Source organism: Ceratotherium simum, chromosome 31, assembly GCF_057802395.1.
Source record: "Ceratotherium simum simum isolate JZ-2026a chromosome 31, ASM5780239v1, whole genome shotgun sequence".
Lineage (NCBI taxonomy): Eukaryota > Metazoa > Chordata > Mammalia > Perissodactyla > Rhinocerotidae > Ceratotherium > Ceratotherium simum.
This window is the reverse complement of record NC_141930.1, coordinates 6,369,367-6,387,583: the sequence shown is the minus strand read 5'-3', so window position 1 is coordinate 6,387,583 and position 18,217 is coordinate 6,369,367. Positions and strand designations below refer to the sequence as shown.

General features: G+C 38.4%; 1 protein-coding gene across 6 annotated transcripts in view; it reads right to left on the bottom strand.

Moving 5' to 3' along the window:
* The window catches only part of SNX16 (sorting nexin 16), a 38,862-nt gene extending 23,601 nt beyond the window's left edge, over window positions 1-15,261 (bottom strand). Inside the window, exons 1-4 of one of the 6 annotated variants that reach the window (XM_087420391.1) lie at window positions 15,156-15,260; window positions 13,345-13,592; window positions 13,118-13,257; window positions 6,702-6,788 (exon numbers count right to left, since the gene is read on the bottom strand). In XM_087420391.1, coding sequence (XP_087276517.1) covers window positions 6,702-6,788; window positions 13,118-13,257; window positions 13,345-13,492 — 375 coding nt within the window. In that variant the 5' untranslated portion in view covers window positions 13,493-13,592; window positions 15,156-15,260. Of the gene's footprint in view, window positions 1-6,701; window positions 6,789-13,117; window positions 13,593-14,221; window positions 14,690-15,155 lie in introns of those variants that run through there. The other 5 variants (XM_087420392.1, XM_087420387.1, XM_087420389.1 and 2 more) reach the window with 5 other exon arrangements.
* Between the last annotated feature and the right edge of the window lie 2,956 nt (window positions 15,262-18,217).

Below are 18,217 nucleotides of genomic sequence, written 5' to 3'. Positions count from 1 at the left end.
TTAAGTTGCAAGAGTTCTTTATATATTCCGGACACAAGTCCTTCGTCAGATATACGTATAACAATTATTTTCTCCCAGGCTGTGGCCTGAGTTTCATTTTAACAGTCTTAACAGAGCATATGTTTTTAACTTTAAATTTATCCATTTATCTAATTTATCCATTTTTTTCTTTTATGGTTTATGCTTTTTTTAGATTATAGCTAAGAAATCTTTGCTCACTCCAAAGTTGTAAAGATATTTTTCTATGTTTTTTCTTGGACATTTATAGTTTTAGCTTTTACATTTTGGTTTAGGATCCATTTTGCATATCCGGCTTAACTTTTACTTTCTTAGCAAAGATTTTTCCAACCTTCTAAGCTACGTTAGATTTCCCTTTATACGCTCTGTTCGAGTGACTATAACTGTGTAACAAGTTACCTCAAAACTCAGTGGTATAAAACAACCATTTATTAGGCATGGACTCTGTGGGTTAGTAATTCATACAGGGCACAGTGAGGATGGCTTATCTCTGTTCCACAATGCACTGGGACCTCAGCTGGAAGACTTGAAGGTGGGAGCTGGAATCATTTGAAGTTCACTCCTGCATATGTACAGTAAATGAAGCTGGTTGTCAGCTGAGACCTTAGCTAGGGATGTCAGCCACAAGCCTAACATGGCCTCTTCAGGTGTCTTGGACTTTCTCACAGCAAAGAGGGTGGATTTCAAAGGAGAGCCTTCCAAGAAGGCCAGGATGAAGCTGTACACTTCTTATGATCTAGCCTAGTCACACAGCATCATTTCACTGTCCTCTATTGGTTGTAGTCACACCCAGGTTCAAGGGGGAAGGGAAAGAGATTCTATCTCTGATGGTCAGTGGCAAGATTCTGGAAGAACACATGGGATTGAAAATATTGCTGTGGACGTTTTTAGAAAAGACAACCTGCCACACAGTCTCAAATCATTAATTTATTTTTTAAATGGCATTTATCACAATGTAAATAACATTTATTTAATTCTGGACTCTCCTACTAGACCTGTGATTCTAAACCTTGGCTGCACATTGGAATCACCCAAGGAACTTCAAAAGATATCAATGACTGTGTCCTATCTCTCACAGATTTGGACTTAATTAGTTGGCATGTGGCCTGGGCACTGTAATTTAAAAAAGCTCTCCAGGGAAGTCCAAAGTACAGCTAAGACTGAGAACCATTTTACTACACTGCAACAATTATGCCTTACTCATAGCCGCATCCTCAACATCTAGCATAGTGCCTGCTACATTACAAGCAGTCAACAATCTTTGCTCAATAAATGATGAATGAAATGAAACCATCTACATTCACATTCCTATACTCATATATAAAGCTAAATATCACATGGTAATAAAAAAGGCTAGCAAAAGGGAAAAATACACAGGGTAAAATGTTAAGTAAAAATATAAAATATAACATTCTGTCTATATTCCTATAAATATGTAAAGATAAAACTAGAAAGTAACTTGGACAACTGAAAACCCTGATTTGATTTCAAGATATAACTAGATATTGTTGGCCTTAGAGTTTTGTTATTTAACGTGTTTGCATGAAAATAATAAAAGCCATAAGGAGGAAAAAAAATAGTCTTTTATTAATTTTAAGCTTTAAAATTTAAATATCACATATGTCCACATGTATGGTTATTTTTTTCCTTTAAAAAATTATCCTCAGAAGAGGGGATTGTTCCACAATTGAGTCCTCACAAAGTCTTCATTTTACGGGTACTTACTCATAACTTTATTTTGAACAAAGTACAATTTGAGGACTACATATTAGCTTGTTAACTTTAATAAAAGGTAGTTTTCATATTTCATTAAATTAAAACATTTATACATCTCTTAGAAAAATGACATCATAATAGGCATTTGATGGTTCTACAAACAAACCTTCAAAAAATAATGCATGTGTTTTTGGGATTAAGATGGAGAAATGAGTACATTCATCTAATTCTGTATTTCTGTAGCCCCACAAAAACTATAGTGAAGAGAAAGACATATAAAACAATATACTGGAAACTAAAAAGGTAGATGGCCAGCCGTGGTGGCCTAGTGGTTAAGTTCGGCATGCTCCACTTCAGCAGCCTGGGTTTAGTTCCTGGGTGCGAACCTACATCACTCGTCTGTCAGTGGCCACGCTGTGGTGGCAGCTCACATACAAAAAGAGGGAGACTAGCACAGATGTTAGCTCAGGGAAAATCTCTCTCAGCAAAAAAAAAAAAAAAAAAAAGTCTCGAGAGAGACGAGTGGTAATTGACTCAGTGGAGCCAAGAAAACCCTCAGTGTAGGAAAATGCATACCAAGTTTATACTACAGAAACTTCAAATTGCTCAGCAACTGGCAGCACAAGGCAGGAGACTGGAAAACACTTCTCTGGACAGTCTGATCAACCCAAGAAGAATGACCTAAAGATCCTGACATCAGAAATTCTCTGAGAATGGCCCACCTCCGTCACCCTCCAATGAAGCTTAAAGTCAACATAAGCCTCATCCATGGACTAGGGACTCCAATCAGCTTTTAGTACCAACTTTTAATCATGACCAGACAACCAAGAATTACTATATAGTTACTCTTTAACATGGAAGACAAAGACAAACAGAAAAAAGTGGCTGAGAAAAAGATACCACAAGGAGAACAAGACATGAAAGAATAAAAAATACAAATAAAAAATAATCACTAACGTATTCAATGGATTAAGATATTACATTCAAGAAATAAGATGACAAAAAAAAGGGACACTCAGAGAATAAAACATGCTTTTAGAAAGAAAGAGATAAGGAAATCTCCTCCAAAACAGCAAAAAAGAAAAAGAGAATTCAAAAGGGGAGGAAAAGACAAGGAATCAGCCCAAAAGGTGTATTTTATAAAAGAAGTTACAGAAAGAGAGAACTGAGAACACAGAATGGAGGAATTCATTAACAAAGCAATTCAAAAATATTTCTCTGATCTAAAGGACCATGAGTTGCCAAATTGAATAAGGCCACTGAGTGTCCAAGAGAACAGAAGAAACCTACAAAAAAATTGTGAAATTTCAACTAATTACACAGAAAAGATTCAACAGCAACACTCTATACTAACAGCAAGATGACAATAGCTTAATGACTTCAAAATTCTGAAAAAAAAAAAAAATTATTTCCAATCTAGAATTCTGTAGCTAGCCCAAACTTCAATCAAGTATGAGGACAAAAGGAGAATAGTTTTAGACATACATGGGTCTAAAAAAAAAACATCACCTCCCACGTACTTTTCCTCAAGAAGCTACTGGGGGATTAGTTCTACTAAAAGGAAAGAGTAATTCAAAAAAGAGGAAGACATGGGATAGAGGAGACAAGATCCAACAAAGGAGAGAAGTGAAAAAGTCCCCAGAAAGACACTGAAAGGCAATCTCAGGACACCACTTATGAACTACAAGATGAGATGAATCCCTTCAGGGCAGCGTGACCCAAGAGACAGGCATGCTGAGGATTATCAGTGAATTTCTTTCTAATGTGAGGACTGAATGCCTGGTTGAGCCTGGCTCAGATTTTCATACGAACTTGGCCGGTCCTGACAATGAGCTGATAACGGTTCTGCTCCCTCCCTATGCTCTGCTGCCTGGAACCAACTGAGAATCATTTTACCTCACAGAAGTGTTCAGTTTTGACCTACTTCTGTGACCTGCATGTAGAAAATAGCAAGCTTTTAAGTAGAACACAGAAAAACCCACTTCTCGTGGCCGTATTTCTACATCACCCAGCCTGCCCTGCAACTCTGCCAGATGCCTCAACTCTGATAGCCTCTGTGTGTTCCACAACTTGCTACCACTTTGTCCTCTGACTTCCTGAGAAGAGGCTCTTACAAACTCCCAGAGAAGCTGAAGCCAGATTATAACCCAGGAGACTGAAAAAAGAGGACGGAAAAAAGATTAGTGTTCTACAGAAAATTTCCTCTTTCTAACCAGTGTTATTTAAACTATGTTCAATAATTTTCATATTGTCAATTGACTGTTTTTTCCCTCATTATTACAGATAAGTGGGGAATGTAAATTCCTTAAAGTTAGGATCACACCTATATAGTTTCTATATAATCCCAAATTCCTAGAACAATGCTGAACTCAAACTACTCATTTCATAAATACTTCACAATTGGTTTTATAAAATTAAAGATCCTAAAATTTTAACTTTATTTATAACGACTATAAAAATAACAACTACAGTTTAACCTGTGTGCCTGCTGGTGTTTCACACACGTTTCTGATTCTTGCCAGTAAAAGCAGATAGTGGGTAGGGCTCTTTCTGGTACCTGGAAGACTGACATAGACACTTATTAATTTTTAAATGCCCAACTTGGAGCATCAAGGAGATATTTACTGGATTTAAATTAAACTCCTACTAACATCTTTCTTCAAAAGCTTAAGAGTTATTTAAATCTCAACTTGCCTAAGATAAGAAATATTTTAGCAATAAAGATGAACCTAGAAAGATAAAGGAAAGTAAACACTAAATAACAATTGAGCCCTGAAAAGAAAAATAATAAGTCGTAAAGGATTAAATAGTTCTATATTGAAACTGTTAGAAATTAATCTATGTGAACAAAAATTATAATAATTTCATAAGAAAGCTAAGAAATCCACGAGTATCTGGTAACTTCATGAATTACTCTGATTTTGTTTGTTTAATCATTAAAAAAACCCAACAGAAGTACAGAATTATACGTTTTTAATTCATCAGTGTAATATAAGAACTTCTGAACAGTAAATAAAATTCATATATAATGGTAGAAACACATTATAAATAATACTTTAAGTATTTTGGCATACTACAAAAAGTCATCTTAACAATACCTTAATAAAGGATAAAATAGCTTAGCATTTTATATTTTACTTTTTCATTCAAACTGAGGTTTTCAGAATGGCATAAACTTGGCAGCCAGGCAGCTACAAAGTCACATAAATGGGGTTTCCCACCCAAATATTATAAGAATATATCAACTTTAGAAGTTCTGAGTAGTCCAGGAAGGGGGAGGGAGAAGGTGGCAGATGGGAGAGAACAGGACCAGTAGTTTCTTCCACTAAACACCTGTCAAAATTTGGGAGTAATTTCTGGTCCAAGGTCACCTTACTTGGCTTCTCAGAAGCATCATAAACCACCTGCTTCTTTTGGAAAAATGCTCTTTCTCTTGGTTTCATAAAATACCAACTACCCATCTGCCTCATTTGATTCCCTCTAGCTCTACAAACAGCTTAGCTTCTCTTTCTCTATTACATTCTTACTGCAATTTACTCAATCAACTCCATACTGTTGGAAATGTAGGTTGGTTCTAATTTTTAACTATTAATAAACAAATTAAAACACAGACCAAGAAAACAACAATAAATAAAACACCGTGATAAATACCCTTAGAGCTAAATCTTGCCCATATCTGTGATTTCTTATATAGGATAAATCCCCAAAATGTGATTATTGTGTCAAAATTATGCATAACTGTAAAGTGTACTCTAGGAAAATTCCTACTTCCAACAGTAGATAATACCATTTAAATGTCTGTCAACTTGACAGATGAAAAATAGTTTCTCAATTTTCTTTTCTTAGAGTACTTGTGATATTAAATGTTTTCCAAATTTATTGTTCGTTTACATTTATCCTGTGGATTTCCTTGTTCATATCATTTGTTGTATTTTCTACTTTTGGGTTTACTTTTTTTGTTATTTATTTTTAGGGGTTCTTAATATATTGATGTTTATTATTATCCTCTCTGTTTCATATGTGCAGTAAGCAGAGTTCTAGATGGCTCCATGACCTCTACCCCTGGTGTTGCTTCTGTCATTTTATGTTACACAGCAAAAGGAATTCTGCAGGTGTAATTAGGGTTACTATTCAGTTGACCTTAAGCTAGGGAGATTATCTGGGTGAGCCTAACCTTATCATATGAGCCCTTTAAAAGTAGAGCTTTCTTCCTGCTTGGTGGCAGACGAGAAAGTCAGAGAAAGGCAAAGCACAAGAAGGATCTGACCCACTGTTGCTGGCTTTGGAGATGGAGGGGCCATGTGCAAGGACTGGAGAGTGGTCTCTATGAGCTAAGAACCACCTCTGGCTGACAACCAGCAAGGAAGCAGGGACTTTGGTCTTACCACCACAAGAAACTGAACTCTGCCAACAATCTGAACCAGCCTGGAAGCTGGTTCTTTCCCAGATCCTCCAGATAACAGCCCAGTCCAGCTAACCTCTTGATTTTGACCTTGTTTGGCTCTAAGCAGCAAACCCAGCTGAGCTCACTGATATCACTAGCTAACAGGTGTGTTTTAAGTAACAAAGTTGGTGGTAATTTGTTATAAAGCAACAGAAAACTAATACAATATGTTAAAAACTTTTTTTGTTCATTCTCTTGTAGTCATGATTTAGTCTTATAATATACATCCTTGTCAAGCTCACAAGATTATATAAATAACCATTTATATTTCTGCTAGCAATTTTAAGGTTTTCAAATTTTTATAGTAAAAATAATTTTTTATTTCCCAAAAAAGAAATTTATGCATAGAGATGGGACTTCAGGCTACTAAAGTGCAATGAAACAGTTAATTTTCTTAGGACCTAGCAAAGATTTAACTTCACTCAATTAACAAGGAAGAAAAAACACAAATATAACAGAATTGTCAGGAACAGATAATAATTCAAATTTGAAAAGTCAGTTTTCAATTTATTAAAATACTTACTTTATCATTAAGCCTAGAGAAGTCAGTGTATCTCCTGAAAACTATCCAGCTTTCTTCTGGGGTTTTCTTTACTAGTATTTTATATACCTATGCAGAGAGAAAAAGAAAGAATTTAAAATATCTATCTATCTATCTATCTATATACACATATATATGTAGAGATATTTAAGAATTCAAACCAAATGTTTTTAAAACTTTTACTTAACAACCCAGATCATAACGATTATTATGTAAAAAAATCAGAAATTATTTAGACCATCAAATGTACAAATAATCAATGTAGGCTCCAAAAGCAAGCTTTTTTTCCTTAAGAAACATGACTATGACAAATTTGAGACAAAATGCTTTTCTTTTTTTTTTTTTTGTGAGGAGATCAGCCGGGTGCTAACATCTGCCAATCCTCCTCTTTTTTTTTGCTGAGGAAGACTGGCCCTGGGCTAACATTCGTGCCCATCTCTTCCTCCACTTTATACGGGACGCTGCCACAGCATGGCTTGCCAAGCAGTGTGTCAGTGCGCGCCCGGGATCCGAACTGGCAAACCCTGGGCCGCTGCAGCGGAGCGCACGCACTTAACTGCTTGCGCCACCGGGCCAGCCCTCAAAATGCTTTTCTGGTGAAGACTAATAATAAATAAACTCATCAGTTTCCAAAATATATTTTATGCCAACATATTCTAAAATTGATAAAATAATCAATCATGATTGAAAAAGCTATGAAAATAGTCACTCTTGTCCTGTACAATTAATTTAACTTTTAAACTCAATAACTATGAAGCCAGGTTTTCAAATAAATCTGATGTTGTTTTAATCTTCAAGGCTGAAATATAAGCTAAAAAATTCTCATATTAGATAAAGGTTCATATCGCTATAATTATGCATAATTATCTAGGCCATTGAACAGAAAAATGTGGTTGAAGCAAGTCAGTATTTCAAAAAGCATATAATAAAAAACCAGATTCTATTTTTCATAAGTATAATCTTAGAATTTATTACGAGGAAGTACTATTTATAACAGAATCTCAGAGATTCTGTCATACACCTCCTGGTAGTTTTTGGTACAGTATTTTGGACTAAGCTAAATACATGGTACGTATGAAGTACTCAATTAACTATCTGTCCAACGAGTGAAACTTGCTTAAAACGAGTAACTTTTTCTCTGAAGTCTGCTGAGCAGTGAGTTTCCACTGTAGCTCTAGAGCTGTACGTGGCCACCAAACACTTGAACTCTTGACTAGTCCAAACTGACATGAGCTGGGAGTGTACAAAAACACACCAGATTTCAAAGACTTAATATGAAAAATGATGTAAAAATAGTTCATTAAAATGGTTTTATATTGATTACATATTGAAACGATCATATTTTGGATATATTAGGTTTAATAAAATATGGTATGAAATATAATTTCATCTGTTTCTTTTTACCTTTTTTAACATGGCTACTAGGAAATTTTAAATTACAAATACAACTCACATTTGTGGCTCACATTATAGTCCTACTGGATGCTCCAGAGACAAGTCATTATTTAGGGACTGTAGATCATCCTACCATTCGACTTTTCTCCCTTATAGACTTCTCTTTCAGCTTTTAAGGGGGAGAATCAGTAAGGGTTAAGGCTGAATCCTTTAGTTTTGAAGTAAGACACAAGTAATTTATCTTTGTAACATATAAAGGTGAGGAAGATTATTTGGATACCCTTTCAAGTCTCCAGAAAGTCCTGATCTAAGATAGTCACAAAGAGGATACAAAGGAAACACTCTTTTTAGGAGCTACTAACTCAAATCAAAGGGATAAATGGACATCAAAACTTCTGAGTATAACCGAGGCATGATAAAAGTCAACTTCATATGATAATTAGGTTTATCTACACATAATCCATATTGACTTTATTTGCCTGTTTTAAAAAATGAACCCTCCCTTCTAACTAAGCTATTCTCCACAGTGGCCTCTGAACACTCCTGTTTCTCTAGGGAAGACAAAGTACGGATTTCTCGTTTTATCTTTTCTAGAAAGCTCTCCTGCCTTTCTACTCGTTTAACTAGTGGTTTCAATGAAAACTTTATAGACAGTATTGATCATTTCCTCCTTTAACAGCAGTTATTGTTTCTATTCTTTATTTGAAAATTAGTATATACTACTTTGTACTATCTTTTTATGTAGTTCTTGTTTGAGGACTTTTAAGTAGATTATAACATATGCAGAAGCATACACTGGATTATAAAATACATACAGAAAAGTGCCAAAATCATAAGTATACAACTTAATGAATTTTCACAACATAAACACATCCATTAACTAGTACCAAGACCAAGAAACAAAACCTCACTAACCGAAGAAGCCCACCTCATGCCTCCTACCCAATCCTACTCACCAATCCTAGTCAGTTTTTGTTTTTAAACACTTTTCAAAGACTTGACATTCTACATATTATAAGATCTCACCAGTCAATCCTAATACTTTCTTAAGTTAAGAGATCAATTCAAAGGAATATATCTAGGAAAATTTACTTTACAAACCTAAGACTCTCAAGCTTGTATCTCCAGCTCAGACCTCTCTGCTAAATTCAACTTATACATGTGCACACACATAATACATGTGTACACACTCACAAGCACATACACACACACACCTGACATCTCCATTTTGATGTCTAACAGACATCTCAAACCTAGCATGTTCAAAAACAAATCCTGATCATCCCCTCAAAACCTGCCATCTAATTAAATGGCAATCCTATTCCTCTCATTGTTTAGACCCAAAACTTTGGGATCATCTTTGATTTCTCTTTCTCCCACATCCCAAGGCTCTACTTCCAAAGTATATCCAGAATCTGATCACTTCTTAGGATCTTTTCCACCAGCCTGGTCCAGGCCACCATCACGTCTGCCGTGGATTACTGCAAGAACGTAACTGCTTCCTGCTTCCATTCTTCCCCCAGAAAACCCAGTCTCAATCCAGCAGCCAGAATGAACGTTTTAGAAATTAAGTCAGATCATGTGACTCTTCCTTTTAAAACCTTTTCAAAGATTCCCATCTCATGCAGAGTGAAATCTAAAGGCCTTACAATGGTCTCCACGCTCTACTTGATCTGGGTGTCACACTCTCTCGCCTTTACCTGTCATCTCGGTTCCAACATCTCTCCCCATTGCTTATTCTGCTGTCAGCCACAAGGGTCTCTGTAGCTATCCCATCTGTCTGGAAAGCTCTTTCCCCAGACATTGTCATGGCTCTCTCCCTTTAGTGCTAACATCTTTTCTGTGGGGCCATGACTGACAATGCTATTTAAATGGCAACTCCAGTTTCGGGGAGACTCTCTCTCTTTCCTCTTTTATTTCTCTCTGTAGGACTTATCACCATGTGACATACCAGTACTTTTAACAATTTACTTATCTATCGTTCATTCATTCAAGTTGCTGTACCATTATTACCTGGAAGAGCGCCTGGCACATAACAGGTAATCAAAAATATTAAATTAATGAATAAATGAATATGACTAATTTTATATCTGTCATTTACTTCTTCCTCTATGGCGTCTTGAAAGACTTCATATTTATATACCACTGCCTTAAATTTGCTGACGAACTTGCATTTTCACACACATCACCTCAATGAACACTCATTCCTTCATAATGAAGGCAGGTCAACGTAAAAAAATGAGCCACCAGTTTAGTATAATTTCCAAAATCACTCTCAAAAAAGTCAGGTCCATGCAGATTTCCCATCACATCATCAGTCTTATGATAGTTTAACTCTAAAGATTGCTTCTTCATAAATTATCTCAACAATTTTTTCTTGGAGGCTGTTCCATACTGTTGTAAAATTTTTTTTTTTTTTTCCTGAGGAAGATTTGCACTGAGCTACCATCTGCTGCCAACCCTCCTCTTTTTGCATGTGAGCTGCCACCACAGCAAGACCACTGACAGGCGAGTGGTGTAGGTCCGTGCCTGGGAACCAAACCCGGGCCGCCAAAGCAGAGTGCGCCAAACTTAACCACTAGGCCACGGGGGCTGGCCCCATACTGTTGTAAATTTACAACATGAAATGTTGAAGTAAAGATAAAAACTTTAGTTCAAGAATATCCAAGAGAAAGAACAAACTATTCAATTTATAAGTGAATTTAGCAAGGTTGCTGGATATATAAACACACATTAACATACAAGACCAAAACATATAAACTAGCAATGAACAAACAGAAAACAGAAAAACATATCAAGAACATTAAACATCCATACCTAGAAATAAATCTAACCAAAAGATGTAAGACCTCTGCCCTGAAAACTACAAAACATTATTAAAAGAAGTCAAAGACTTAAGTAATTGGATTAAGTTCATAGATTCAAAGACTGAGTACAGTAAAGATGTCAGTTCTCCTTCAGTCAGTCTATAGATTCAATACTATCCCAACGCAAAGGGCCAAGAACAGCCAAGACAATGCCAAAGAACAACCACCAAGGTAGAGTACTGAACCTACCAGATATCTAGACCAATCATAAAGCTTTAGTAACTAAGACAATGTGGAATTGGTAAAGGAAGGAAAAATGGGACACAGAAACAGACCCACACATTTACGTTCGCCTGACTTATGACACAGGCAACAATACAAATGCAGAGAAGGTACGGTCTTTTCAATAAAAATTCGATTACTTGATCCCACACAGAGGAAAAAAATGTGTTTTGACTGTTACTTCACACCACAGATAAAAATCAATTCCAGGTGGTTTACAGATCTAAATGTGAAAGGTTCAACGATAAAGTTTTTAGTAGAAAATATAGGATAACATCTTTGTAACCTGGGAGTAGGCAGATTTTAAAAAGTGCTAACCATAAAAGAAAAAAATAAATTGGACTATATTAAAATTAAGAACTTCTGTTTACCAAATGCATCATTAAGGGAGGGAAAGGGCAAACCACAGAGTGAGAGATGATAGTCACAGTACATGTTCCGAAAAAAGAATTTATGTCCAAAATGCATGGATAACTACAAACCAACGAGGAAAAGACTTCCCCAAAGGAAAATGAACAAAGGTCTTGAACAGACACTTCACAAAAGAGAATATCCAAATGGCCTAAAATGTCTTCAGTTTAGTCATTAAGAAAATGCAAGTTAAAACCACACAAGAGTGCTATCACTTTACCCACAAGAATAGCTAAATTGAAAAAGATGCAAAAATACCACATGTTGGGAAGGTGTGGAGTAATGTAACTCTCACACACTGCTTAAAGGAGAACTAGTACAGCAACTCTGGTACATTGTTCATCAGTGTTTTCTAAAGCTGGGCAGACGATGAAGCAATTTTACTCCCAGGCAGATATCAAACAGAAATGCGTACCTGTGTTTACTGAGTGACATGTACTAAAAGCTTCATAGCTGTAGCATTTGTAAGAGCCCCAAACAGGAAATTACCCAAATGCTCTTCAACAGCAGAATGGATAGATCAACTATAGTATATTCACATACAGGAATCCTATCAGTAATAAAAATGAGCCACCTGCAATTATATGCCAGATCCAGGATGAATCTTACAAACATAATGCTGAAGAGAAGAGACCACACCCCAGAGTACATACTCCATAATTCCATTTATAGAAAGTACAAAAATAGGCAAAATTAATCTAAGCTATGAGGAAAGTGGGAACTGACTGACACAGAGCATGCTAGGCTGGCTTTTAGGATGCTAGTAATGTTCTTTTTTTTTTTTTTTTTTACATACAAATGATATTTATTGCACCTTCGTAATAGCAAAATAAATGGAAATAAGTGAAATTCTCATCAAAAAGTACAGGTTAATAACTTTTGACACTTACATACAATAGAATACTAGGCAGACATGACACAGAAATATATGGGCTGATACTAAAACATCTCTCCACAGCTAGTAATGTTCTGTTACTAGATCTGTGTGCTAGTTTCAGAGGTGTGTCTGGTTTGTGAAAATTTGTTCAAGTAAAACAGAGCAAGACAAAATTTAGAAGTGTAAAAGCCATTCGAATTTTATGTTCAAGAAATTACAAGTATGGGCCGGCCCCGTGGCTTAGCAGTTAAGTGCGCACGCTCCACTACTGGCGGCCCGGGTTCGGATCCCGGGCGCGCAGGACGCACCACTTCTCTGTCCATGCTGAGACCGCGTCCCACATACAGCAACCAGAAGGATGTTCAGCTATGACATACAACTATCTACTGGGGCTTTGGGGAAAAAAAAGGAGGAGGATTGGCAATAGATGTTAGCTCAGAGCTGGTCTTCCTCAGCAAAAAGAGGAGGATTAGTATGGATGTTAGCTCAGGGCTGATCTTCCTCACAAAAAAAAAAAAAAAGAAATTACAAGTACAGGCTAACATTAATCAAATTAGCACAGGGTTAGAAGACAGGTTGGTCACACTTTCACTTTTTACTGGCGTACAGCACAAGCCAATACTCACAGTAAATTTAGCTCTTTCTTCCATCACCTCATAACCCAGGATGGTAGGTGTAGAAGGCCTATCTTCCAAATTTCCTGTCTCAGGATTCTGTTCTTCACTTTCTCTTGGTCTAGCAGTATACTCAATGGAAGAATCTGCACCTGTAAATTTAGTCCTAATGAGGGGACTGCTACAGATAGATGAGGTACTATCCATTTGATCAGGTACACTTGTCTGTCTAGAATTACCCATATTTGAGTCTTCTAAATGGCCTTTGGAAGAGTTTGAGCTTGTTGAGACACTGCCAAAAGAAGAACTTCTTTGGTTTCTGTTGGTTGTAAAACTGGAAGCAGCATTCCCTATGGGCATAGGAACGGGCACAAAAGGAGTCGCCATCTTCTTCTGGCCTCTGCAACACAGCTGCACACTGCACAGTCCAAACCCTTAGAGAACAATGAACACGCAATCCATTATTTTCTTCTTAGGAATTCACTATCTAAAAATGAGAAGAACAGATTGAAAGATTAGTCTTTAACCTGGAGCATTATCCAAAAGAAAACAAAATGTTCATACTCATTTCTTTTAATTTTGTGACACTCTTATTATTTTATCTGGAATGAAAACAGGCCCCAAACCTCTTCCTTTAATCCCAAAATATCATCTCTAAGGGTTCCCATTTGCAAGGTATGGAGAACAGAGCTATTGCACACTCTTTTTCTTGACCCTCATATTACGTTATCCTTTTTTCCCCACTTTACTTCCTTGTGATGGATTTTTGCAATGTTCATTCTAACCCGATGACATCCATATAAAGGAGTCGGAAAGAGGAAGAGTGGTAAAGACCCTCCTCTGCTTATGGTCCTGACAGTACTACATATAGTACAGGGAGAAAAGAAGGGAAAGGAAAGAAAGAAAGGGAGGAAAAGTATTCACATTACCATTTGATTTAATTAGTGAAACGCTAAAGACTTACCCAGAGTACCACGAGTGAACTAGAAGGTTAGACTCTACAAGGTAAATGTCAACTGCTCTTAAAGTGACTGTTTATTAAACCCAGGATGAAATGTATTTCAAAAACACTTGGTCAAATTAATCAAATAAAAAGCCAACGAGCATTCAGCTTACATCCAACGAGATTAAACGATTAGAAGTGTAAACGTTCTTCACAGTTGCCAGATCATCACTAATTCTGCTATGCCATAAACAGAGGACATTTAACAAATCTTGGTCACTCTTAACAGTCTCTGTTGTCTACAGGACTTGATTCGGTCTCAGAATAATCTGATAATACAGCAAGGAAGAAAAGGTTTACCACTACGTTGTCAAATGACAAACTAAGAAACTGTAGTAACTACAGACCAGTGAAATGACACACAACCAGGCGTCCGCCTGCCCAACTCCACCGACACAACTCTGCTCACTGGTGAGGAAGGCAGGAAACCGACTGCTCGGACTTGGAAAGATGCTGAAACAAGATTTCTAACCCGGCACGTGGCTCTGGGCACCCTTCCCCATCACCAAAGCTTCAGGAAACTTGAGCTGCTGATTCACCGCTGCTCGGTTCCGCCTGATGGCCTCCCCCAAAAGAAGTCAACACAAGTCTGAACTCTCACCCCCCCGGAGCCCGCGGGACCGCCCTGCCCTCCGCCTGCCCTCCGCCACCCGAGTCCCCAGGGCCGGGGAGGACGCGCACCCCCCGGCCGCTGCGCGCACACGGCGGGCGCCCCAGAGGTCCAGGGAGCGCGCCGGGCTCCTGGGGCGCCTCCGCCTCTGCCCCGGGCGAGCGCCCGAGGACCACCGTCCAGCCCGCGCTGGCACCGCGCGCAGGTGAGCCGCCCGACCTGCGCGCGCCGGGCGGCCGGAGGAGAGCGGGCGGCCGGAGCTGAGCACGGGCCACGGGCTCCGGCTCGGGGACGGCGACACCCGCGGCCCGCCACGCACGGCGGGGTCGGCGGTGGCCGGAGGGTGGCCCGGGGCTCCTGGCGCCCCTCCCGGGGTCCCGCCCCCCGCCACCCCGGGGCGCAGGTGTCGCCGCGCCAGCGCCCGCCCCCATCCCTACCTCAGCCCGCTCGCGACCCCGCGCCGGTGCGCGTCCCCGGACGGCCAGCCCCGACCTCCTTAACCGCAGCTCTCCATCGCCACCCACCGCACCGACAGCCCTCACGTGACGCCCGCCCCACAGCGGCTGCTCCGCCTCCGCCCGGCTCTGCCCGGGCGCCGGGCCCAGGTCCCCGCGAGGAGGGGGGCGGGGCGGCCGCGCCTCTCCCGGAAGCGACGTCACGCCGAGGGCGCCCGCCCCCGCCGCGCAGACTGGGGCTGGGGCGCCAGGGCTCTTTGCCAGCGGGGTTGAACCCAGCTTTGTGGAAAGAATTCTACCTTCTCTGCCCTAACTCTATCTTTATAAGGTAACTTTTGAGAAATGCAGGCTACGGTACCTAGTATGCCCGACAGATGACCAGAAGACTACAATTCCCAGGAGGAACTGCGGCCAACATTAGTCCGGGCTCCTGCTTGGCATCATGGGACTTGTAGTCATTACCAGCTTCGGCTGGTTCGAATATGTTATAGATTGTTTTCCAGAATTAGCAGCGCTTTAAGGGATGACAATCGATTTTGAGAGTCGGAAGAGTGAGCACTGCGTTTCAGCCTATTCGTCCTACATAATTCAGAAGTCCTTATTGGCAGAGAACTCCTGAAATTCTTTAGTGTTTTTTTAAATGATCTAGGGAGCAATTTTATCCCAAATAATAAAGTATTAGGCTTGTTAGACTTGCATATCTGAAGACCTGTAAGGTTATCGGGAAAGTCGTTCTTTGATAGTGAAATACCAAAATTCAGACCAGTCTACAGGCCTGTTTATCATTAGAATTGTGCAATTTGATTTAAGGATTGTTCCATGGTTTCTAAGGCTTTGGAATAGTCCCTGGCCTCCGAAAACTGATAGTTGTAATTTCGAAATGAACGTTAGAAGATAATCTGCTTTGTGGCATAATAATGGTTTGAGGTTGATAATATCGCCCTTCCAGCGTGAATGAGACATAGAAAGAGAATTCTGTAGACGTAGACTAAAAGAAGAAGTGGTTTTCAGGATAGACTTGGCAGTCTTGGCCTTGAGGTGGCCGTTCTATCCATGAGTAAATAAGGGTACAGAGAGAAAAGAAAAGAAAAGAAAAATGAGCCTTGGAATATTTCCCTGACTTGTGGACAGGGCTGCGGGTGGTAGCAGAAGATACCTGACAAGGAAAACCTGATAGTCCAATATCAAAGAAGCCAAGGAAAATTAAACTTTCAAGAAGAAAAAGTGTACAGATACCACAGTTAGGAGAAGTATAAAGATCTAGAACAGGTCATTGAAATTGTCCAAGAAGAACTTCCTTTAGAGATAATTGAAAGGAGCATACAGGATATACTAGTCTTTGTGTCCTTTATCTTCCAGAATATCTGGTCTTGATTAATGTCTGGATTTCACTTTCAGAAAATGAACTGAACATATTTTTTTAATTAAAAACAATTTTAAGTTGAAGTATAATTCACATATAACATTATATTAGTTTCAGGTGTACAACATAATGATTTGATATTTGTATATATTGCGAAATGAATGCCACAATATGACTGGTTAACATCTGTCACCACACATAGTAAAAAAAAAATTTTTTTAACATGATGAGGACTTTTAAGATTGCTCTCTTAGCAATTTTCAAGTATGCAATACACTATTATTAGCTATAGTCACCACACTGTATGTTACATCCCCATGACTTATTTCATAACCAGCTGTTTGTATCTTTTGATCTCCTTTATTCATTTCGCCCACCTCCCACCCCCTGTCTCTGGTAACCACCAATCTGTTCTCTGAGTCTATGAGCTTTTTTGTTTTTTTTGAATTCCACATACAACTGAGATCATATGGTATTTGTCTTTCTTTGTCTGTCTTATTTCACTTAGCATAACGCTTTCAGGGTCCATCCATGTTGTTGAAAATGGCAAGATTTCATTCTTTTTTATGGCTGCATAGTATTTCAGTATGTGTGTATGTGTGTGTGTGTGTGTGTGTGTGTGTATGTATATATCTGTGTATGTATATATATATACACACCACATATTCTTTATCCATTCATCCATCAGTGGACACTTAGATTGTTTCCATATCTTTCCTATTGTAAATAATGCCGTGGTAAACATGGGGGTGCATATATCCTTTTGAGTTAGTGTTTGTGTTTTCTTTGGATAAATACCCAGAAGTGGAATTTCTGGATAATATGGGAGTTCTATTTTTAATTTTTTAAGGAGACTCCATACTGTTTTCCATAGTGGTTGCACCAATTTACATTCTCACCAACAGTGCACAAGGGTACCGTTTTTTTCCACATCCTCACCAACACTTGTTAGTTCTTGTCTTTTTGATAGTAGATATTCTGAAAGATGTGAGGTGATATCTCATTGTGGTTTTGATTTTCATTTCCCTGATGATTAGTGATGTTGAGCATCTTTTCATGTTACCTGTTGCTTGTTTGTATATCTTGTTTGGAAAAATGTCTGTTCAGATCCCCTTCCAGTTTTTAATAGGATGTTTTTTGTATTTTTTGGTCTTTTTTGCTATTGAGTTGTATGAGTTCTTTATATATTTTGGATATTAATCCCTTATCAGATATATGATTTGAAAATATTTTCTCCCATTCAATAGGTTGCCTTTTCATTTTGTTGATGATTTCTTTTGCTGTGCAGAAGCTTTTTAATTTGATGTAGTTCTGCTTGTTTATTTTTGCTTTTGTTGCCTGTGCTTTTAGAGTCAGATCCAAAAAAATCGTTGCCAAGACTGATGTCAAGGAGCTTACCACCTGTGTTTTCTTCTAGGAGTTTTATAGTTTCAGGTCTTACATTCAACCTTTAATCCATTTTGAGTTAATTTTTGTATGTGGTATAATATAGTAGTCTAGTTTCATTGTTTTGCATGTGGCTGTCCAGTTTTCCCAACATCATTTATTGAAGAGTCTGTCCTTTCCCCATTATGTATTCTTGGCCCATTTGTTGTAAATTAATTGACCATATATGCTTGAGCTTATTTCTGGGCTCTTGAACATCTTTGATAATCAAGAAAGAATATCCTATAATTGTCAG